This window comes from Moschus berezovskii, chromosome 5 (genome assembly GCF_049115385.1).
Source record: "Moschus berezovskii isolate FMDL1 chromosome 5, NW_MosBer_1.0, whole genome shotgun sequence".
NCBI lineage: Eukaryota > Metazoa > Chordata > Mammalia > Artiodactyla > Moschidae > Moschus > Moschus berezovskii.
The window spans coordinates 11,625,749-11,650,732 of NC_142464.1; the positions used below are offsets into that span (position 1 = coordinate 11,625,749).

At 41.5% G+C, this 24,984-nt stretch overlaps 1 protein-coding gene across 1 annotated transcript in view; it reads left to right on the forward strand.

Annotated features, from left to right (window-relative positions):
- Positions 1-24,984, forward strand: part of LOC129561723 (uncharacterized) — a 198,371-nt gene that overhangs the window by 133,090 nt on the left and 40,297 nt on the right. Inside the window, exons 31-37 of the mRNA XM_088836656.1 lie at positions 12,918-13,093; positions 14,925-15,086; positions 18,867-18,976; positions 19,495-19,681; positions 20,895-21,024; positions 24,413-24,502; positions 24,569-24,763. Coding sequence (XP_088692782.1) covers positions 12,918-13,093; positions 14,925-15,086; positions 18,867-18,976; positions 19,495-19,681; positions 20,895-21,024; positions 24,413-24,502; positions 24,569-24,763 — 1,050 coding nt within the window. The remainder of the gene's footprint in view (positions 1-12,917; positions 13,094-14,924; positions 15,087-18,866; positions 18,977-19,494; positions 19,682-20,894; positions 21,025-24,412; positions 24,503-24,568; positions 24,764-24,984) is intronic.

Sequence of the window (24,984 nt, forward strand, 5' to 3'; positions counted from 1 at the left end):
GGATCAGGGTCTTTTCAAATGAGACAGTTCTTTGCATAACCTGGCCAAAGTATTGATGTTGCATCTTCAGCAATAGTCCTTCCAATGAACATTCAGTAATGATTTCCTTTAGAATGGACAGGTTGCTTCTCCTTGCTCTCCAAGGGACTGTTAGGAGTCTTCTCCAACAGCACAGTTCAAAAGCATCGATTCTTCGGTGCTCAGCTTTCTTTATTGGAGAAGGAAATGGCAACGCATTCCAGTACTCTTGCCTGGGAAACCCCATGGACGGAGGAGCCTGGTAGGCTACAGATCATGGGGTCACAAAGGGCCGGACACAACTGAGCGACTTCACTTTCACTTTTCACTTTCATGCACTGGAGAAGGAAATGGCAACCCATTCCAGTATTCTTGCCTGGAGAATCCCAGGGATGGGAGCCTGGTGGGCTGCTGTCTATGGGGTCGTACAGAGTCGGACACGACTGACGTGACTTACAGCAGCAGCAGCTTTCTTTATAGTCCAACACTCACATCCATACATGACTGCTGGAAAAAGCGTATCTTTGACTACATGGACCTTTGTCAGCAACGTAATGTCTCTGCTTTTTAATATGCTATCTGGGTTGGTCAAAACTTTTCTTCCAAGGAGCAAGCATCTTTTAATTCCATGGCTGCAGTCACCGTCTGCAGTGATTTGGGCACCCAGAAACATCAAGTCTGTCACTCTTTCCACTGTTTCCTCATCTATTTGCCATGAAGTCACGGGACTAGATGCCATGATCTTAGCTTTCAGAATGTTGAGTTTATGCCAGCTTTTTCACTCTCCTCTTTCACATTCATCAAGGGACTCTTTAGTTCTTCGCTTTCTGCCATAAGGGTGGTGTCATCTGCATACCTGAGGTTATTGATATTTCTCCAGGCAATCTTTTTTTTTTTCTTTTTCTAAAATTTATTTATTTTAATTGGAGGCTAACTACTTTACAATATTGTAGTGATTTTGCCATACATTGATATGAATCAGCCATAGGTGTACATCTGTACCCCATTCTGAAACCCCCTCCAACATCCCTCCCCATCCCAACCCTCTGGGTCATCCATCCCAGTGCACCAGCCCTGCGAACCCTACCTCATGCATCGAACCTGGACTGGTGATCTCTTTCACATATGATAATATTCATTTTTCAATGCTATTCCCTCAAATCATCCCACCCTCGCCTACTCCCACACTGCCAAAAGACTGTTCTATATATCTGTGTCTCTTTTGCTGTCTCGCATAGAGGGTTATCTTTTCCATCTTTCTAAATTCCACATATATGCATTAGTATACTCTATCGGTGGTTTTCTTTCTGGCTTACCTTACTCTGTAAAATAGGCTCCTGTTTCATCGACCTCATTAGAACTGATTCAAATGTATCCTTCTGATGGTTGAGTAATATTCCACTGTGTATATGTACCAGAGCTTTCTTATCCATTTGTCTGTCAATGGACATCTAGGTTGCTTCCATGTCCTGGCTATTGTAAACAGTGCTGTGATGAACATTGGGGTACACATGTCTAAAATCCAGCCATGCCTCTGACCTCAAGTACATTGATTTAATACCTACTCTGTGTCCAAAGCTTTTCCCAGCATCATAAAAAGAAAACGAAGTAATCACACTCAGACACTTAGATTCTTCACTGACTAAACCACCTGCATGTACTTTGCTGTTTCTCAAGCTGAGTTCACTAGCACTGCTCTTGAAATGTTCGATAAATAGACTACATCTTTCCTAAAATAGTTACCATAGCAAGTTAACTAGAAATAATAATGCACATTCTTGGATGAGCAAATCAGGGTGGTCAGTGAAAAAAGAAGGGATTAAAACAAGGGCGAAGACAAAACTTGTAGTAGAACTTGCAATATCGTCACGGGGACGACGGCTTCTGCTAGAAATCTTAGCGCACTTCCTCTTACATAATCTTTTTTTAACTTTTTTCATCCGTTCAGCAATCCTGTGAGTCTATTACTCTTTCAAGTGATCTGAGCAACGTTTTCATGTGGTCTGGAGAATCTAAACAACTAAGTTTTTTCTGTGATATGTATATTCCCAGTCTTAGAATACATGGAGTCACCAATATAAAGCTGAGGACAAAATCACCTCACCCGTTTCACGTGTTTTCTTGTCTTGTTCACATCCTTATAAAAGTCAGTCAGCAGTAAAGTGAAAAAAACTGAATATTTAAACATATTTAGTCTAATAAAATGCATTAATTTAAACAAAACCATGCAGATGACAACTTTTAAGCTTAGAATAGCTTCAAACACCATGGCTGGCTCTAAGGACTCCTAAGAGGCTGTCTTTCATGATGCTGCCTCAGCAGTCATTCTGAATGCATTTCTTAACATGTTCTCAGCTCACAAGTATGGATTAGCTCCTGGTTATCCTGGTGACTTGGCTGTATTTTATTACTCTCACAGGAGCTTCTTTTGGAAGTCGCTGTGATTCTTGTTCTGAATAGAGCATTGACATTGCGTTTATGCCAGATGTAAAGCAAAAGCAAGAACTCCTCCAGTTGCATTTAATACATCAGAAACAAAAGAAAAGGAGCTTTCATGCACTTCTTTAAAGATGGAATCCACAGGACAGCACAGGGTCTTAGAGAATTCTATGGAGAGGAAGCAATTTATAGCATGAAAGAGCAAAACAAATCACTTGGCAGGCAACTCCCGATGATTTCTGGTGTGGTTTTCCACTCTGTAAACAGTTTTGCACTTTACTTCTGGGTTTTCTCAGACATGCAGGCTTGTCTCTGATCACTGCCTTGTAGGAAACCCCTCAGAGGGAAGCAGCAGTGGGAGGGAAACATTAAGGCAGACCACCCCACTGCACTCTGCCTACTACACCGACAAAAGGAAATGGAAAATATGTTAAACTGACATGTGGGGTAGAACACTGATCAGAGCCATTCTTAACATACACAGTCCGATTATTTTAAAAATATTAAGCACCAATGCTTATTCATATATTTACTTTGATCCTTATGAGTCTACGTGTGAGGGTCAGTGTTTCAAAGGAGGAATCTTAAGGCTAGCACTTTGCCTAAGATGTACAGGTGTAGCGTGTCAAGGCAGAAACTAGAAGGCCACAGATATTCTCAGATGGAAACACGATGAAAGTCAATATTGTGCAATTCACTGATGAATATATACCTTCCAAGCCAAGCAAGGTGTCTAAAAAACACTTTTCTTGTTATGTTTTGAACTCTTTTGCTTGGGCACCTGCTTTTTGTAGTGTGTCCCCTTGAGACTGCACATTGTGCTTACTCGGGAGTCACAGCCTTCTCTACCCAGCAGTCACACCAGTGTGGCACACTCGCTAATGGTAAGGTGGGTTTGATCACACCCATCACCATCGGTCTGAATTTATATTTAGATTTTCTCCATATAGGTCACGAGCATCCCTATGGAATTAAAATGAGTGCGGTTCCAGCTACTGGGCTGCTGCAGCAGGGACTTGAGGACTGCACTTCTGCTTCTGCCCTCCAGGAGGCCTTCCTGGAGGGGCCCCAAGAGATTCAAGACCAGTTAATCCTGAAACCCAAGCACTCAGCCAGGAACGAGGCCAGGAATCAGCAGGAGAAAGGTGAGCCCCTTCCCTTCCTGCAAGTGGCTTCTCTTGGCTCTTGTTTCTACTCCTGAAAACAAACTCTTGACGTGCAGCCAGTTCTCCATGTGGGGCTGGAAGGCAGTATAGGCAGGCACCAATTCCACCCAGAATCAAGCTCAGAGAAGCCCCAAAGGTCCGAAATCAAGACCCAATTCACTTATAGGAAGACATTTTTTTTTTTTTTTTAATTTCTCTAGGCAGACAGCATAGCACTTCCTACATATAATTACGGATTCACACATTTGTGTGCGCTTTGCTGGTGGCCTAGATGGTAAAGCATCTGCCTGCAACACAGGAGACCTGAGTTCGATCCCTGGGTCAGGAAGATCCCATGGCAAAGGGAATGGCTATCAGCCACACCAATATTCTTGCCTGGAGAATCCCACTGACAGAGGAGCCTGGCAGCCTACAGTCCATGGGATCACAAAGAGTTGGGCACGACTGAACAACTTAAAGACACACACACATATCTACGTATCTTATTAGAACATGAGCTTCTTATGGCCTGGAAACACACATTCCCCATCCCAAGGTTTTGTCCAGTATCTTGGGCCCCTCACAGGAGGTGCTTAGATGACTGTGTGGCTTAGATAAGACCCAGAACCTATTCTGTGCTTAGGCGGAAGTGGCCTTGGGCATTCTGGTTAGACTTGAACTCTTGTTGTTTTTATGTTGGTATATTTATTGAAGAAAATATATTTCAAAAAGAATAGTAACTAAACCATTTGCTATTTGCTCGCAAAATTAATTTTGGCTCAGTATATTTTGTAATTATGAAAGTCCAAATGCTCTTGCATACAGTTTATAAGCAGAGAAGATAAATTAGCAAGCACCTTGATCAAACATCTATTTATAGAAAATCTAATATTCGCCTTTAACTAGTTTAACTTGGAGTCTTGCAATATAATTCAGTTATCAACATTCTCGTTTTTCCTGTTAGTAAACTGAATGTGCTAGTTCTCTTTGGGGGAAGACTATTTTATTCAATATTTTCCTATGATTTTGATTTTCAAGAGAAGAGAAATCTTAAGACACTTGTGTTGGAATGTCTGGTATTGTGCTTAATGAATATTTTACGAATTAATGATATTATTAGTAAAATGTTCATTCTGATTACTTCCCATGCTGATTTAAAGTGACCTACGATAAAAGACATATCTCAACTAGGTATGTTTGGGATTGACATGTACAGACTGCTCTATTTAAAATGGATAACCAACAAGGACATACTCTATACCACAGGGAACAATGCTGAATACTCTGTAAGAACCTAAATGGGAAAAGAATTTGAAAAAAATAGATGTATGTATAACTGAACCATTTTTCTGTACACCAGAAGCTAACACAACATTACTAACCAATTATACTCCAATATAAAATAAAGCATTCAAAAAGGAAACTTTCACAGAAGACAAAAATAGCAATAAAAACTAAACAACATTGTTCAGTTCAGTTCATCTCAGTCGTGTCCGACTCTTTGCGACCCCGTGGACTGCAACACACCAGGCCTCCCTGTCCATGACCAACGGCCAGAGTTGACTCAAACCTATGTCCACCGAGTTGGTAATGCCATCCAATCATCTCATCCTCTGTCGTCCCTTCTCATCCCGCCTTCAATCTTTGCCAGGATCACGGTCTTTTCAAATGAGACAGTTCTTTGCATAACCTGGCCAAAGTATTGATGTTGCATCTTCAGCAATAGTCCTTCCAATGAACATTCAGTAATGATTTCCTTTAGAATGGACAGGTTGCTTCTCCTTGCTCTCCAAGGGACTGTTAGGAGTCTTCTCCAACAGCACAGTTCAAAAGCATCGATTCTTCGGTGCTCAGCTTTCTTTATTGGAGAAGGAAATGGCAACGCATTCCAGTACTCTTGCCTGGGAAATCCCATGGACGGAGGAGCCTGGTAGGCTACAGATCATGGGGTCACAAAGGGCCGGACACAACTGAGCGACTTCACTTTCACTTTTCACTTTCATGCACTGGAGAAGGAAATGGCAACCCATTCCAGTATTCTTGCCTGGAGAATCCCAGGGATGGGAGCCTGGTGGGCTGCTGTCTATGGGGTCGTACAGAGTCGGACACGACTGACGTGACTTACAGCAGCAGCAGCTTTCTTTATAGTCCAACACTCACATCCATACATGACTGCTGGAAAAAGCGTATCTTTGACCTCATAGGACCTTTGTCAGCAATGTAATGTCTCTGCTTTTTAATATGCTATCTGGGTTGGTCAAAACTTTTCTTCCAAGGAGCAAGCATCTTTTAATTCCATGGCTGCAGTCACCGTCTGCAGTGATTTGGGCACCCAGAAACATCAAGTCTATCACTCTTTCCACTGTTTCCTCATCTATTTGCCATGAAGTCACGGGACTAGATGCCATGATCTTAGCTTTCAGAATGTTGAGTTTATGCCAGCTTTTTCACTCTCCTCTTTCACATTCATCAAGGGACTCTTTAGTTCTTCGCTTTCTGCCATAAGGGTGGTGTCATCTGCATACCTGAGGTTATTGATATTTCTCCAGGCAATCTTTTTTTTTTCTTTTTCTAAAATTTATTTTAATTGGAGGCTAATTGCAATATTGTAGTGATTTTGCCATCAGTTCAGTTCAGTTCAGTTCAGTCGCTCAGTCGTGTCCGACTCTCCGCGACCCCATGAATCACAGCACGCCAGGCCTTCCTGTCCATCACCAACTCCCGGAGTACACTCAAACTCATGTCCACAGAGTCAGTGATGCCATGCAGCCATCTCATTCTCTGTCGTCCCCTTCTCCTCCCACCCCCAACCTTTCCCAGCATCAGAGTCTTTTCCAGTGAGTCAACTCGTCGCATGAGGTGGCCAAAGTATTGCAGTTTCAGCTTTAGCATCAGTCCCTCCAATATACATCCAGGATTGATCTCCTTTAGAATGGACTGGTTGGATCTCCTTGCAGTATAAGGGACTCTCAAGAGTCTTCTCCAACACCACAGTTCAAAAGCATTGATTCTTCGGCGATCAGCTTTCTTCACAGTCCAACTCTCACATCCATACATGACCACGGGAAAAACCATTGCCTTGACTAGACGGACCTTGGTTGGCAAAGTAATGTCTCTGCTTTTTAATATACTATCAAGGTTGGTCATAACTTTCCTTCCAAGGAGCAAGCGTCTTTTAATTTCATGGCTGCAATCAGCATCTGCAGTGATTTTGGAGCCCAAAAAACAAAGTCTGACACTGTTTCCACTGTTTTTCCATCTATTTCCCATGAAGTGATGGGACCATACATTGATATGAATCAGCCTGGGTGTACACGTGTACCCCATCCTGAAACCCCCTCCCACATCCCTCCCCATCCCAACCCTCTGGGTCATCCATCATAGTGCCCTGAGCACCCTGCCTCATGCGTCGAATCTGGACTGGTGATCTGTTTCACATATGATAATATTCAGGTTTCAATACTATTCCCTCAAATCATCCCACCCTCTCCTTCTCCCACAGAGTCCAAAAGACTGTTCTATACATCTGTGTCTCTTTTGCAGTCTCACATATAGGGTTATTGTTATCATCTTTCTAAATTCCATATATATGCGTTAGTATACTGTATTGGTGTTCTTCTTTCTGGCTTACTTCACTCTGTATAATAGGTTCCAGTTTCATCCACCTCATTAGAACTGATTCAAATGTATCCTTCTGATGGTTGAGTAATATTCCACTGTGTATATGTACCACAGCTTTCTTATTCATTCTTCTGCAGATGGACATCTAGGTTGCTTCCACGTCCTGGCTATTGTAAACAGTGCTGCAATGAACATTGGAGTACATGTGTCTCTTTCAATTATGGTTTCCTCAGTGTGTATAACCAGCAGTTCTATTTCCAGTTTTTTAAGGAATCGCCACACTGTTCTCCATAGTGGCTCTGTTAGCTTGCATTCCCACCAACAGTGTAATAGGGTTCCCTTTTCTCCACACCCGCTCCAGCATTTATTGTTTGTAGACATTGTGAAAGCAGCCATTCTGACCAGCGTGAGATGGTACCTCACTGTGGTTTTGATTTGCATTTCTCTGATAATGAGTGATGTTGAGCATCTTTTCACGTGTTTGTTAGCCATCTGTATGTCTTCTTTGGAGAAATGTCTGTTTAATTCTTGGGCCCATTTTTGGATTGTGTGGTTTATTTTTCTGCAATTGAGCTGAAGGAGTTGCTTGTAAATTTTTGAGATTAATTCTTTGTCAGCTGCTTCGTTTGCTATTATTTTCTCCCATTCTGAAGGCTGTCTTTTCACCTTGCTTATAGTTTCCTTCGTTGTGCAAAAGCTTTTAAGTTTAATTATGTCCCATTTGTTTATTTTTGCTTTTATTTCCATTTCTCTGGGAGGTGGCTCATAGAGGATCCTGCTGTGATTTATGTCGGAGAGTGTTTTGCTTATATTTTCCTCTAGGAGTTTTATAGTTTCTGGTCTTACATTTAGATCTTTAGTCCATTTCGAGTTTATTTTTGTGTACGGTGTTAGAAAGTGTTCTAGTTTCATTCTTTTACAAGTGGTTGACCAATTTTCCCAGCACCACTTGTTAAAGAGATTGTCTTTTGCCATTGTAAATTCTTGCCCCCTTTGTCAAAGATAAGGTGTCCATAGGTGTGTGGATTTTTCTCTGGGCTTTCTATTTTGTCCTATTGATCTATATTTCTTTCTTTGTGCCAATACCACACTGTCTTGATGACTGTGGCTTTGCAATAGGGCCTGAAGTCAGGCAGGTTGATTCCTCCAGTTCCAGTCTTCGTTTGGCTATTAAAGGATTTTTGTATTTCCATACAAACTGTGAAATTATTTTTTCTAATTCTCTGTATAATACCGTTGGTAGCTTGATAGGGATTACATTTAATCTATAGATTGCTCTGGATAATATACTCATTTTCACTATATTGATTCTTCCAATCCATGAACATGCTATATTTCTCCATCTATTTGTGTCCTCTTTGATTTCTTTCATCGGTGTTTTATACATTTCTATGTATAGGTCTTTTGTTTTATATTCCTAAGTATTTCTTTTCATTGCAATGGTGAATGGAATTGTTTGCTTAATTTCTCTTTCTGTTTTCCCATTGTTAGTGTATAGGAATGCAAGGGATTTCTGTGTGTTAATTTTATATCCTGTAACTTCACTATATTCATTGATTAGCTCTAGTAATTTTCTCGTGGAGTCTTTAGTGTTTTCTATATAGAGGATCGTGTATTCTGCAAACAGTGAGAGTTTTACTGCTTCTTTTCCAATCTGGATTCCTTTTCTTTCTTTTTCTGCTCTGATTGATGTGGCCAAAAGTTCCAAAACTATGTTGCATAGTAGTGGTGAGAGTAGGCACCTTCATCTTGTTCCTGACTTTAGGGGAAATGCTTTCAATTTTTCACCACTGAGGATAATATTTGCTGTGGGTTTGTCATATATAGGTTTTATTATGTTGAGGTATGTTCCTTCTATACCTGCTTTCTGGAGGGTTTCTTTCATAAATGGATGTTTAATTTTGTCAAAGGCTTTCTCTGCATCTATTGAGATAATCATATGGTTTTTATCTTTCAATTTGTTAATGTGCTGTACTACATTGATTGATATGCAGATATTGAAGAATCCTTGCATCCCTGGGATAAAGCCCACTTGGTCATGATGTATGATCTTTTGAATATGTTGTTGGATTCTGTTTGCTAAAATTTTGTTAAGGAATTTGCATCTATGTTCATTCATGATATTGGCCTGTAGTTTTCTTTTTTTGTGACATCCTTGTCAGGTTTTGGTATTAGGGTGACGGTGGCCTCAGAATGATTTTGGAAGTTTATCTTCCTCTGCAATTTTGTTGAAGAGTTTGTATAGGATAGGTGTGAGCTCTTCTCTAAATTTTTGGTAGAATTCAGCCTTGAAGCCATCTTGTCCTGGGCTTTTGTTTACTGGAAGATTTCTGATTACAGTTTCGATTTCCATGCTTGTGAAAGGTCTGTTAAGATCTTCTATTTCTTCTTGGTTCAGTTTTGGAAAGTTATACTTTTCTAAGAATTTGTCCATATCTTCCAAGTTGTCCATTTTATTGGCATAAAATTGCTGAGAGTAGTCTCATATGATCCTTTGTATTTCTGTGTTGTCTGTTGCGATTTCTCCGTTTTCACTTCTAATTTTGTTGATTTGATTCTTCTCCCTTTGCTTCTTGATGACTCTGGCTAATGGTTTGTCAATTTTATTTAACTATCAAAGAACCAGCTTTTTGCTCCGTTGATTTTTTCCTATGGTCGCTTTTGTTTCTTTTGCACTTATTTATGCCCTAATTTCTAAGATTTCTTTCCTTCTACTAACCCTAGAGTTTTTCATTTCTTCCTTTTCTAGTTGCTTTAGGGTTAGAGTTAGGTTATTTAGTTGACTTTTTCCTCGTTTCTTGAGGGAAGCCTGTATTGCTATGAACCTTCCCCTTAGCACTGCTTTTACAGTTTCCCATATATTATCGGTTGTTGTGTTTTCATTCTCACTCATTTCTCTGCATCTTTTGATTTCTTCTGTGATTTGTAGGTTATTCAGAAGCATGTTGTTTCAGCCTCCATATGGTGCCGGATGTGAGTGTCTGGGCTACTTCTCTGCCCGGAGTTGCCATTAGGCACATCATCTGTGGGTTTTATTTATTTTTCCTCCCAGTTATGTTGCCCTCTGAGATTCCAAAACTCCCCACTGACCTGCCAGTAAGAGTGTTGCCTGGTGTTTCCAAGCTTCTCCTCTTTTAAGACTCATTCCCGGGACAGACGTCCATCCCTACCTCTTTTGTCTCTCTTTTTCTCTTTCATATTTTGTCTTACCTCCTTTTGAAGAGAAGGGCCTGCCTTTCTCGGTGCCTAATGTCCTCAGCCACCATTCAGAAGTTGTTTTGTGGAATTTGCTCAGCGTCCAAATATTCTTTCAATGAATTTGTGGGGGAGAAAGTGGTCTCCCAGTCTTATTGCTCCACCATCTTAGGATCGCCCCTGAGAATGAACTCTCGATTCTATCTCCACATCAAGCTCACTTTCAAGTCTGCTTCAGACCCAGGTTGCAAATGGAACTGGATTGAATGTTTATGTTTGTTTGCTTTTAATCTTTCCTCTTGCAATTATCCCTGCTACCATTCCAATATTGTCCCACTGACATTTCTTTCTCTGAATAAATTGTCTTGCTAACTTAGAAAGTATTGAGGCCAGAATAGAATTTCTACTTAAAGTAATTTTATTCTTATAATTGCTATTCTATACCCACAAAGTTTCAAAATTTCACTTTTTAACATTCAAACCCTAATGTGAACATGAGGAACACTAAACTAAATCTTACCAGGACTGTTAAACAAAGATCAGGTTATAAAGTTAACCTGTTTAACAGACCTTGGCAACCCACTCCAGTTTTATCATCCGGGAAATCCCATGGACAGGAGCCTGATGTGCTATACTTTGTGGGGGTCGCAAGAGTTGGACACGACTGAACAACTGAGCACCATACTTTTCGTGGCTACAGTATGTATTTTTATTGGCCACAGAGCCAACAAGAACTGTACCACCAACCAATGTACATTGTGAAAGGTCCATCTAGGACTGAAAATAATATAGGGCTTAATGTCTATTTTCCTTTCCGTCTATGCTTATAGAGTAGCTGAACGTATAGCTTTGTGGCAACTGATAGAGCTTTTTTCCTAAGAGTATTCTTATTAAAGTTAAACAATGTATGAATACATTTGGAATACATGAATACTTTCAGGTAGTTTAGAAATAATCAGGTTAAGAGTAGGGAAACCAGGGTGCATAAAGCAACTCAACCCATATAAACATGTATCTTTTTAACATTTGTACATATTAATTAGGAGAATCTCTTTCTGAATTTAAGAATGTATTTGATTTCTTCATTACCTCCTTTTAAAATGATGCCTGTATGAATGAATGTCAGGGCAGGAAGAGCCTAAGGCAAAGTGATGGCATTCCTTCAGGAATGCACGCATTCTGGAGGCTGCAAAATCAAATGGAGAATGGGGGTGGGGCCTGCTTGGGGGAGGTGACTGATGTCTAGGCTGCCTTAGGCCCTTTGAAGGAGGGAAGTTACCTTCATTAAGGCTGCTATGTGCCATGTCTTGTGCTGAGTAGTACATTATGTTATGTAGTTCTGTGAGGTGTAAGTAGCATCATTTATGTTAAACTTGAGCAAATTGAAACTCACAGAGTTTTAGGTAAATTATCCAATTAAAAGGCAGAATAGGAGCCTTCTGGTTCTCTCACCCAGCACAAGTGGTTCACCTACCTGAATGGACATGGTGATGCACTCACTATGTCTCAGAAAAGCCAAGTGGATGGGCATTTTAAAATACTTGGTTAAATTCTTCTGTTTATTTTTCTACAACTTGGCTCCTCTATTGACTTCTTTAGCTGGTTATTTAAGCAGGTTATTTAAGGAAATATTCAGCAGCTTTATTGAGCAACTATCAGGAAAACATTCATAGCTGGGCACGAGAAACTTTGAACCCAATTTTTCATTGCTGATCACCCTTTCTTTGAAAAGCCCTTCATCTGCATTCCTTTGACAGGGGCTGTTGGGAGTTAAAACTCATCTTTGGGTTAGCTGAGTAAGGTGTTACAGAAAAATGGCCATCTGTAATCTTACCACATAGTCTGCATTTAATGACCACTTCCCAAGGACCCTCAGGGCAGGAAGTCATCCTTGGAGCTGACTGAGGGGTGCGGCTTCCCAGAGGAGAGGTCCAGAGGCTGACTGAAAAGCAGGGTCAGGCAGGATGTCTCATGAAATGCGATTCTTTTGATGGGAGAAAAGTGGGCATGACTGGGTACTCAGAAAGCCAAAGAGGTAACTGAACAGAGGAAGGAAACTTTCTACAAAAGCAAAGGATAAGCAAATGCTGCTTGATTTGAATACTGAATATTTTTTGCTTTTAAAATGAGATCTGATACCGGAATCCACTGATAATACTTAACATTAGGAGACCTGTATAACTACAGGTTAAGTGCCTCATGACACAGGGCAAAGGGAAGAGGCAGCACTGTCTGGGGAATACTGTCACAGGGAGAATCAACCCTGAGTCTGATCACGCCTCTAGGTTTAACTGCTGGTTTGCAGAACACGGGGAAGAAGAAGTCGTTAACACCACAAGGATGCAATTAGCCCGTTTCAGAATGCGGGGAAGTCTATGTAACAAATGGTTCAGTTTCTCTCTTTCAGCCTCTGCAATGAACATGCTGCTGAATGTAAGTGGTAGAAATTAGGCTAAATAATCCAAAATACTACTAGTGAAAATCTCTCTTCTACATTAGATCCAGAGAAGAAGACAGTTAGTAAGAGTTCTGTCAAAAAGTGGCCCTTTTGGTGCACCTCCAGGACTCCCAAAAACAACCAACACCCAACTCTACCAGCCACAAAGCCAAAACAGCTCTTTGGAGCTCCTTTTGAGGACTTATGTGATAATGACACTCTGCCCACCCCAATTCTGGTAGGTCTTATTTTGGTTTTCTGTAACCTTCCTGATTACAGGATTGGGGGCAGGAGGATTGGGGGTGGGAGGAGAATGGACGACAGAGAATGAGATGGCTGGATGGCCATCTCGATGGACTTGAGTTTGTGTGAAATCCGGGAGCTGGTGATGGACAGGGAGGCCTGGTGTGCTGTGATTCATGGGGTCGCAAAGAGTTGGTCATGACTGAGCGACTGAACTGAACTGAACCTTCCTGAGGAGCTGAGTTGTGAGAAATCAAGTGTTCTCTTCCAAATCTACACCCTAATGAAGAAGTCTGGCTTTGTCCGGTAAGTTTCATAATATTACTTCAAAGAATAACATCTGATTTAGGTACTGCAGAGTCAAAAGGCAAATACAAGATAAAAAGATACTCTCATCCATTCCACTGATATCAGCAAAGACTCATTTGTTTCAGCTCAGACCAGTTAAAATGGACTCTGTAAGGTAAGGTACCCTTATGGCAGAAAGTGAAGAGGAACTCAAAAGCCTCTTGATGAAAGTGAAAGAGGAAAGTGAAAAGGTTGGCTTGAAGCTCAACATTCAGAAAACAAAGATCATGGCATCTGGTCCCATCACTTCATGGGAAATAGATGGAAAAACAGTGGAAACAGTGTCAGACTTTATTTTTTGGGGCTCCAAAATCACTGCAGATGCTGATTGCAGCCATGACATTAAAAGACGCTTGCTCCTTGGAAGGAAAGTTATGACCAACCTTGATAGTATATTAAAAAGCAGAGACATTACTTTGCCAACCAAGGTCCGTCTAGTCAAGGCAATGGTTTTTCCCGTGGTCACGTATGGATATGAGAGCTGGACTGTGAAGAAAGCTGATCGCTGAAGAATCGATGCTTTTGAACTGTGGTGTTGGAGAAGACTCTTGAGAGGCGCTTGGACTGCAAGGAGATCCAACCAGTCCATTCTAAAGGAGATCGATCCTGGGTGTTCATCGGAGGGACTGATGCTAAAGCTGAAACTGCAATACTTTGGCCACCTCATGCGACGAGTTGACTCACTGGAAAAGACTCTGATGCTGGGAAAGGTTGGGGGCGGGAGGAGAAGGGGACGACGGAGAATGAGATGGCTGGATGGCATCACCGACTCTGTGGACATGAGTTTGAGTGTACTCCGGGAGTTGGTGATGGACAGGGAGGCCTGGCGTGCTGTGATTCATGGGGTCGCGGAGAGTCGGGCACGACTGAGCGACTGAACTGAACTGAAGGTAAGGTAGTTAGAGCAGGCGAGGTTGAGACAAAGAATGAGACCAGCACTGTACAGGAACAGATCACCTTTAATGAGGCGAGAAGGGGCAGTAGTCAGATCAGTGAGCTGCTGCCCTTGCCCAAGAAAACAGTAAGTATATAAAGGCATGTATGTGGAAAGCTACTGTCTTAAGGGGGACTATTCTTTTGCAAGGTTGTTCAGAGTAGTTATCTCTTAAAACGGCTGGGGCAAGGAATTCTGGAGATTGACCAGAGGCTGGGACAGGCTGGGAGCTGAGCATAATCAACCTAATGCCCATTTTTTTCTTCGAGTGAGAGAGTTCTTTGTTTTGCCTAGAATGGCGGGGAGGACCTGGAGGGGCGTTTTAACACAAGTATTCAAAATGTTTCAGTGTATGAATGCAAAATCGATTGTTGGGTAGATAATATATTTAGAGACACTGAAGAAAAAATTTCAAATTGACTTCAGTCCAGTTCTAGCACTGTAGCCTCATATACCACAGCTCTGTCAAAACAGGAGCAAGCTTGTGCTCTGGGCTTGTAGATATCAAACGTCCCATAGTTTTCCTTTCTTTTCTTCCGTATAGGATATTCTTTCCTTTATCAATCAAAAAGGGCCATTCACAGAAGGCATCTTCGCAAAATCAGCCAGTATAAAATCATGCAGAGCCCTAAAGGAGAAACTAAACTCTGGGGACAAAGTGAACTTGGATGATGAATCCGTTCTCGTGGTAGCATCCGTCTTAAAGGTAAGGAAAGTTTGGGCATTATCCACGCACAGAGTAAATCTGAAGCTATATGACTGGTCCTTCATTATGAATGCCCAAGAAACATAATAGGCATTAGAGAGGAAGGATCTGAAAAAGTGAAAAACACTTCACAAAGACAAAATTGAAGGAAGTGAAGTGAAGTGAAGTGAAGTCGCTCAGTCGTGTCCGACTCTTTGCGACCCCATGGACTGTAGCCCACCAGGCTCCTCCATCCATGGGATTCTCCAGGCAAGAATATTGGAGTGGGTTGCCAAGGAAATTGAAGGAAGGTACCTCAAATATTATAAGCTCCATACATTAGATATTTTCCTTTATCATTGCACATCTTGACTCCAGAACACTCCGTGCAAAAGAATAATAATAAATTTCAAAATACCCACTTACACATTGAGTGTTTACCAATACAAGCTTCCTGCTTTTGATGACTTCCTCATCACCTTCCTAATGAAGGCAACATTTCAAAAATAAAATTCATATTGAGGTTTTGGAAACAGTTAACAGAAGTAACTTCCCAGGCGGCTCAGACAGTAAAGAATCTGTCTGTAATGTAGGAAACCTGGGTTTGATCCCTGGGTTGGAAGGATCCCCTGGAAGAGGGACTGGCATACCGACTCCAGTATTCTTGCCTGGAGAATCCCATGGTCAGAGTAGTCTCTCTGGCTATAATCCATGGAGTGGCACAGAGTCGGACATGGCTGAAACAACTTAGCATGGATGCAAGACAGATGTTTACTTACTATGGTAAACTCGTGTGTGTGTGTGTGTTTGTGTCTGTGTGTGAGTCGCCTAGTTGCATCAGATTCTCTGTGATCCCACGGACTGAAGCCCAGCAGAGTCCTCTGTCCATGGGATCCTCCAGGCAGGAATACTAGAGTGGGTTGCCATGCCCTTCTCCAGGGGATCTTCCTGATTCAGGGATCGAACCTGCATCTCCTGCATCTCCGGCATTGGCAGACAGATCCTTTACCACTAGCGTCACCTGGAAAGCCCATGTGTCTTCAGTTCAGTTCAGTTGAGTTCAGTCGCTCAGTCGTGTCCGACTCTCCGCGACCCCATGAATCACAGCACGCCAGGTCTCCCTGTCCATCACCAACTCCCGGAGTTCACTCAAACTCATGTCCACAGAGTCGGTGATGCCATCCAGCCATCTCATTCTCTGTCTTACAATGACTCAAAAATGCTTAGTGAGGCCACCAATGTCTCTGATCACGTCATCATCCTCCCCCTGTTTATCAATGCCTTTTACTTTAAAATCAGTGTAGGGATGACTCCACCATTTGTTCCTCCTTTTATCTCCCTTACATCTTTAACACCCTTTGTTAATATTTGTATGTTTAACCCACCACCCAAGGTTACAGTTACATGGTAACCAGTTTTACTACATGCCTCAGCTTATAAATCTTATTTTTAAAGTGAGTGCAACAGTCAAAATCAGTTTGGAAGTTTGAAAAATTCAATAGATTTATACAAAAAAATAGACTGAGTTTGAAATGATAGAGCTAAATCACAAGTGTGTAGTTAAATTTCTACCAGGGGGATAATAGAACAGAATAGAAAGTTAATCAATCCATCTTGGTACTTGTTAGCAGCTATGAACCAAAATATATTAATGTAGTGATAACTACAGACAGGTTACTAAAATTATCTTAGAAACTAAATAACATATGGTGTTTCCTTGTCCCCTGTTAATGTTCGATTGTACGATAATAGATACAGTGCAGAAATGACTTAGGGTTGCCCCCTACTACACTTGCACCATAATAATACACACTAGGTCTCCAAATAGCAAGTAGTGTGCTACCCACTATAAGGTGCACACTTGGAACCAATTTGATTTGTGAGCAAGTATACCTAGGCTCTTACCTCTTTCCATGCTATAAGCACACACTAGTAAGAGGGTGTGGAGAAGGAAATGGCAACCCACTCCAGTGTTCTTGCCTGGAGAATCCCAGGGATGGGGGAGCCTGGTGGGCTTCCGTCTATGGGGTCACACAGAGTCGGACACGACTGAAGTGACGCAGCAGCAGCAGCAGTAAGAGGGTGCCTACTTATGGGTACAAATCTTCGACAATCCCAAAGTTTTCTCTTCCTAAAGTTGATTGATCTTGGTGGGGCATCAGACTTTGCAGCTTTGGCCTTGATAATACCATATGTCAAAGCAAACACAGAGTTGGTCTAAATCAGAAATGAATATAGAGTCAGAACCACATTGAGTTTTCCATTAAACTGTCTATAAACAGAGGTCCAGGAGCAAATACCCATGGCATATTCTGCATGAGTCATGTCCTGGCTTAACCAAACTCAGTCTCACCGATCGATTCTACAGCACAGGGTCCAGGAGAGAGAAGAGACACACTCCAAGTGCATGTAGTTTGGTACACAAGGCAAAGGCCCTGCTGCACACTCCCACACTCCCAGAAGCCATAGCCAGATGAGATGCTGAATGGCATCACCAACTCGATGGACATGACTTTGAGCAAGACCCAGGTGTTGGTGATGGACAGGAAAGCCTGGGGTGCTGCAGTCCATGGGGTCGCAAAGAGTAGGACACGACTGAACGGCTGAACTGAAATGGAGTGCTTCCTCCTTCCAAATATACTGCGGGCACGCCATAAGAAGCATAGTGAAAACCTAATGACCAGGATTGGGTACTGTATACCAATTACAAGAAAAAGTATGAGAGGACTGAGGCTTTGTACATTATCTTCACACTCTATCCTCAGTACTCAAAAGAGCGCCTGACACAAACAGCAGCTCAGTGAGCACTGAAACAAGTCAACAGTGACACGATTATCATCATGATAGTCGCCTAGAAACACTGCCTGAACAAGATACTACGAAGAGAAGTCAGGCTGTATATTAAGACCAGGGGAGGCAAGGTGTGCCTTTGGAGCCGGCAAGGCAATGGAATCATTTCTCCTCAGTCTTGCGCAACACTTAACAACCTCATCTCTTTTAATAGGCCCCATTCTATGATATGAAGACTTGTTCATCAGGATACACTTTCCAGGCCTCCACTTAGGAAGCTTACATTTGCATATTCTATCCCACAGGTGTGAAGTTGCCATGTATCTAGGTTCTCAGTTTCCTCTTTAGGGAGAAATATTCCATCCAAAGAGTTGTAAGGGTAACATGTAGTGTACCCATTGGGGCTTTTGGTTTATTTCTAACACCTGTTGCTTAAAAGTCTGTAGAACTGAACTTTTATATGTTTTTTTTTTTAAAAGAAAAAGACTGAAGCTATTACGATACTAGCTTTTACCCAAAGAACACACATATGTCAGGTTTTCTCTTAATATGTGTATAAGAATATGTAGGGGTGTAATTTTATTTCAGAACTTCTCTTTCTTGAATTAAGAGCAAGCACTGTGTCTGAAGCAAACGAACACGATGGAATGTGCACTTCTTTTCAAGAAACTAATAGGATTTAGGATGAGTTATCACCAGACCTTTCCAGTTTGTACTAATGTGCTAACATGTACACAAACAGTGAGTTCCAGGTGATAGAAGGAGCTTCAGCTTCATTCTCAATACAGCCCAGACTCTACTTTTATGCTTCTAATTTTAGTTGGGGAAAATCCAACCAGTACTTCTGGATGTGCAAGGCTGTGGAGAATCACAGCCAAGCTCTGTGTGAAGCAGTCGGCATAGTTGTGAAGGAATTGTGGACTGAATTGAATTTTTCAGCGAAATATTTTCTCTGCAATTTCTCCACTGAATTTATCATAAGAATAATACCTGTTTTTTGATCTATATAAGGATTTTCTTCGAAATATCCAAGGAAGCATATTTTCTGCAAGTCTCTATGATAAATGGCTTGATGTTATTGATCAAGGGAATGAGGAGGAGAAAATGACTGCGACCCAGAGGTAATGATGCAATAATCACTCAACTCGGAGAAAATACAACCAACATACTGTTAGGAAAATATTAGCTTGTAGTTTACAACTGTGTCCTCTAAAACAATGACCAGTATCAAGGGGTTTCACTTGATCATACCCATGGAAGCCAGTTTGAAAAGAGATGCATGTCTTATTGGTGACATTGCAACTCGTGTTTTTCTCCTAATCCTATTAATATGGGATGCTTGACCATTTTACAGCATCTGAATACATGAAAATGTTGGAGATGAAATCCACTGGTCCGAAAAGAGATGATAAAACCAATCTGCCAGTGGTATGATCTTAAATACAAACACATAACTAACCAGGGTAGTTCTTATCTGGTTCAGGAATTAAATTCAGTGAAACATTTTTGTATGCATTCATACCTAGAACTGTGAGAATGGACTGTGTACGTGGTATAAAAAGAAGTACTTTGTTCTCTGCATTTCCACTTACTAAGCAAAATGACTCGCTTTGTTTACAAGTGCTTTTTCTGTCATTAGGCTTCTAGACCAGCTGCCAAGAGCCAATGTAGTTTTTCTGCGATACCTTTTTGGAATGTTACACAACATTGAGCAACATTCCTCAACCAATCAGATGACAGCTTATAATTTGTCAGTGTGTATAGCCCCAAGCATTCTTTGCCTGCTTAATTCCGGCAGCTCAGAAATAGAAAACCGCACCAAAAAGGTAATGAGATCTCTCATTTTTATGCCTTGCGGGGCAGAGTCCCCATTTTGAACCTGAAGTCCGTGGTATTAATTCCAATGAACCAGTTTTTAAAAATGCACATTTTAATTACACTGCCTTGGAGTGGCAGGGTCCTACTCTGGTTGGGCATGGGAAGGTGTATTATAACTGAGAACAGTTGAGTCACTTCTCCTTTGCCATCCAAGAGATTAAACAATAGAGAGGTAAGAGCAGGAGGATATGATAGAAAAGAACCTGGCTTTGGAATCTGAGACCCAAGGTTCAACTCCCAGCCGAATCACTGAGGGGTGTACAAGCCTCCAATCTGTGATGTCCTCATTACACAATGATGACAACACCCAGGACATCTGGTCACTGTCAGCACATCTTAGGCGGCCTGGGCAATACGAGCACCCAAGGCTCCACACATACTGGCCACACTCTGCCAGTTGTGGCTCTCAGGAAAGTACTTGGCTTCTACTGTGTCTCCGCTAGAGGATGAGGAGGCTAGTAAAATATTTCAGAACATCCTCACAGAGCCACAACATGCTAAGATCAGAGCTCTTCTCCAAGCTCCCCCGGACAGCAAGTGTGAGGCAAGGCGATGAAGTCAGACAGACAGACATGTTTTCTCTCCAGGTGCTTTCTTCCTTCAGAAACCGCCCCGCCCCACACTGAAACCTCTGCCACCCAAGTTTCAGATATTTCTTCACTGAAGTGAATTTCACAATTTGTGTTGTATTCGATACTTTATAAATTTTAATAAGATGCTCTATATAAATTCCATCTCAATAAAACTAGAAAAAATTTCAATAAAAATAAATAAAACTTAACAAGAGAATATACATTTTTGTACCAAACATCCTTTGTGGCTACTTAAAAATCATCCTAGTTTTAAGCATGTAACAACCATCATTACAGAATTTTAGCTATTAAACTAGGTCACATTATATAACTTTAGCCCACCGACTAAAAGAATTTTAAAATTTGTGCCCAAAGTCCTCTTGAAAGTATCAGTTATTTCTTAGAAAATGCTGATGTATATATAATATATATATATATATATATATATACATATATTTTTAATCAAGTCTGAATTTTTCTCAGATTTCTTTTGTATTTTTTGTTAGGGCCAAGATCCATGTATGAAATGTGATTTACTATTATGCCATATGTACAGTAATACCTGATTTTTTGCCCCTTTGTGTTACAGATTTCTTTCATACAGTTTCTCATTGAAAACTGTCTCAAGATATTTGGAGAAGATATCACTTCTCTCTTTGGAGAGAACTCAGTGAGTTGTGGTAACAGTGATATCACTGATAAGAATGAGAAGGTTGCAGGTACGTGAATAATGTAACGGGCTTTGATGCAAAAGACAGCAAGGCTGCCAGGGTCAATGGGGGATCCTAGAGCCCAAAGCACATTCTAAAGGCAGTAACTTCCATCCGCTCCAAGACATGGGAATTTTCCCACTTGTGAGATCAAAGAAAGGATAAGACTGTTCTGATTTCAAGAAACTACTAGTACAGCTTTAGGAGACACCACGGTTCAGTTCGGTTCAGTTGCTCAGTCGTGTCCGACTCTTTGTGACCCCAAGGACTACAGTGACCCCAAGGCCTTGGGGTCGAGGACTGTAGCGTGCCAGGCTTCCCTGTCCATCAGCAACTCCCGGAGCTTACTCAAACTCACATCCATCGAATCAGTGATGCCATCCCAAAATCTCGTCCTCTCTCGTCTCTTTCTCTTGCCTTCGGTCTTTCCCAGCATCAGGGTCTTTTCAAATGAGTTAGTTCCTCCCATCAGGTGGCCAAAGTATTGGAGCTTCAGCTGTAGCATCAGTCCTTCCAGTGAGCATTCATGACTGATCTCCTTTAGAATGGACAGGTGGGATCTCCTTGCAGTCCAAGGGACTCTCAAGAGTCTCCTCCAACACGACAGCTCAACAGCATCATTTCTTTGGTGCTCAGCTTTCTTTATAGTCCAAACCTCACATCCACATGACTACTGGAAAAAGCGTATCTTTGACTACATGGACCTTTGTCAGCAACGTAATGTCTCTGCTTTTTAATATGCTATCTGGGTTGGTCAAAAATTTTCTTCCAAGGAGCAAGCATCTTTTAATTCCATGGCTGCAGTCACCATCTGCAGTGATTTGGGCACCCAGAAACATAAAGTCTGTCACTGTTTCCACTGTTTCCCCATCTATTTGCCATGAAGTAATGGGACTAGGTGCCATGATATTAGCTTTCAGAATGTTGATTTTATGCCAGCTTTTTCACTCTCCTCTTTCACATTCATCAAGGGACTCTTTAGTTCTTCGCTTTCTGCCATACGGGTGGTGTCATCTGCATACCTGAGGTTATTGATATTTCTCCAGGCAATCTTTTTTTTTCTTTTTCTAAAATTTATTTATTTTAATTGGAGGCTAACTACTTTACAATATTGTAGTGATTTTGCCATACATTGATATGAATCAGCCATAGGTGTACATCTGTACCCCATTCTGAAACCCCCTCCAACATCCCTCCCCATCCCAACCCTCTGGGTCATCCATCCCAGTGCACCAGCCCTGCGAACCCTACCTCATGCATCGAACCTGGACTGGTGATCTCTTTCACATATGATAATATTCATTTTTCAATGCTATTCCCTCAAATCATCCCACCCTCGCCTACTCCCACACTGCCAAAAGACTGTTCTATATATCTGTGTCTCTTTTGCTGTCTCGCATAGAGGGTTATCTTTTCCATCTTTCTAAATTCCACATATATGCATTAGTATACTCTATCGGTGGTTTTCTTTCTGGCTTACCTTACTCTGTAAAATAGGCTCCTGTTTCATCGACCTCATTAGAACTGATTCAAATGTATCCTTCTGATGGTTGAGTAATATTCCACTGTGTATATGTACCAGAGCTTTCTTATCCATTTGTCTGTCAATGGACATCTAGGTTGCTTCCATGTCCTGGCTATTGTAAACAGTGCTGTGATGAACATTGGGGTACACATGTCTAAAATCCAGCCATGCCTCTGACCTCAAGTACATTGATTTAATACCTACTCTGTGTCCAAAGCTTTTCCCAGCATCATAAAAAGAAAACGAAGTAATCACACTCAGACACTTAGATTCTTCACTGACTAAACCACCTGCATGTACTTTGCTGTTTCTCAAGCTGAGTTCACTAGCACTGCTCTTGAAATGTTCGATAAATAGACTACATCTTTCCTAAAATAGTTACCATAGCAAGTTAACTAGAAATAATAATGCACATTCTTGGATGAGCAAATCAGGGTGGTCAGTGAAAAAAGAAGGGATTAAAACAAGGGCGAAGACAAAACTTGTAGTAGAACTTGCAATATCGTCATGGGGACGACGGCTTCTGCTAGAAATCTTAGCGCACTTCCTCTTACATAATCCTTTTTTAACCTTTTTCATCCGTTCAGCAATCCTGTGAGTCTATTACTCTTTCAAGTGATCTGAGCAACATTTTCATGTGGTCTGGAGAATCTAAACAACTAAGTTTTTTCTGTGATATGTATATTCCCAGTCTTAGAATACATGGAGTCACCAATATAAAGCTGAGGACAAAATCACCTCACCCGTTTCACGTGTTTTCTTGTCTTGTTCACATCCTTATAAAAGTCAGTCAGCAGTAAAGTGAAAAAAACTGAATATTTAAACATATTTAGTCTAATAAAATGCATTAATTTAAACAAAACCATGCAGATGACAACTTTTAAGCTTAGAATAGCTTCAAACACCATGGCTGGCTCTAAGGACTCCTAAGAGGCTGTCTTTCATGATGCTGCCTCAGCAGTCATTCTGAATGCATTTCTTAACATGTTCTCAGCTCACAAGTATGGATTAGCTCCTGGTTATCCTGGTGACTTGGCTGTATTTTATTACTCTCACAGGAGCTTCTTTTGGAAGTCGCTGTGATTCTTGTTCTGAATAGAGCATTGACATTGCGTTTATGCCAGATGTAAAGCAAAAGCAAGAACTCCTCCAGTTGCATTTAATACATCAGAAACAAAAGAAAAGGAGCTTTCATGCACTTCTTTAAAGATGGAATCCACAGGACAGCACAGGGTCTTAGAGAATTCTATGGAGAGGAAGCAATTTATAGCATGAAAGAGCAAAACAAATCACTTGGCAGGCAACTCCCGATGATTTCTGGTGTGGTTTTCCACTCTGTAAACAGTTTTGCACTTTACTTCTGGGTTTTCTCAGACATGCAGGCTTGTCTCTGATCACTGCCTTGTAGGAAACCCCTCAGAGGGAAGCAGCAGTGGGAGGGAAACATTAAGGCAGACCACCCCACTGCACTCTGCCTACTACACCGACAAAAGGAAATGGAAAATATGTTAAACTGACATGTGGGGTAGAACACTGATCAGAGCCATTCTTAACATACACAGTCCGATTATTTTAAAAATATTAAGCACCAATGCTTATTCATATATTTACTTTGATCCTTATGAGTCTATGTGTGAGGGTCAGTGTTTCAAAGGAGGAATCTTAAGGCTAGCACTTTGCCTAAGATGTACAGGTGTAGCGTGTCAAGGCAGAAACTAGAAGGCCACAGATATTCTCAGATGGAAACACGATGAAAGTCAATATTGTGCAATTCACTGATGAATATATACCTTCCAAGCCAAGCAAGGTGTCTAAAAAACACTTTTCTTGTTATGTTTTGAACTCTTTTGCTTGGGCACCTGCTTTTTGTAGTGTGTCCCCTTGAGACTGCACATTGTGCTTACTCGGGAGTCACAGCCTTCTCTACCCAGCAGTCACACCAGTGTGGCACACTCGCTAATGGTAAGGTGGGTTTGATCACACCCATCACCATCGGTCTGAATCTATATTTAGATTTTCTCCATATAGGTCACGAACATCCCTATGGAATTAAAATGAGTGCTGTTCCAGCTACTGGGCTGCTGCAGCAGGGACTTGAGGACTGCACTTCTGCTTCTGCCCTCCAGGAGGCCTTCCTGGAGGGGCCCCAAGAGATTCAAGACCAGTTAATCCTGAAACCCAAGCACTCAGCCAGGAACGAGGCCAGGAATCAGCAGGAGAAAGGTGAGCCCCTTCCCTTCCTGCAAGTGGCTTCTCTTGGCTCTTGTTTCTACTCCTGAAAACAAACTCTTGACGTGCAGCCAGTTCTCCATGTGGGGCTGGAAGGCAGTATAGGCAGGCACCAATTCCACCCAGAATCAAGCCCAGAGAAGCCCCAAAGGTCCGAAATCAAGACCCAATTCACTTATAGGAAGACATTTTTTTTTTTTTTTAATTTCTCTAGG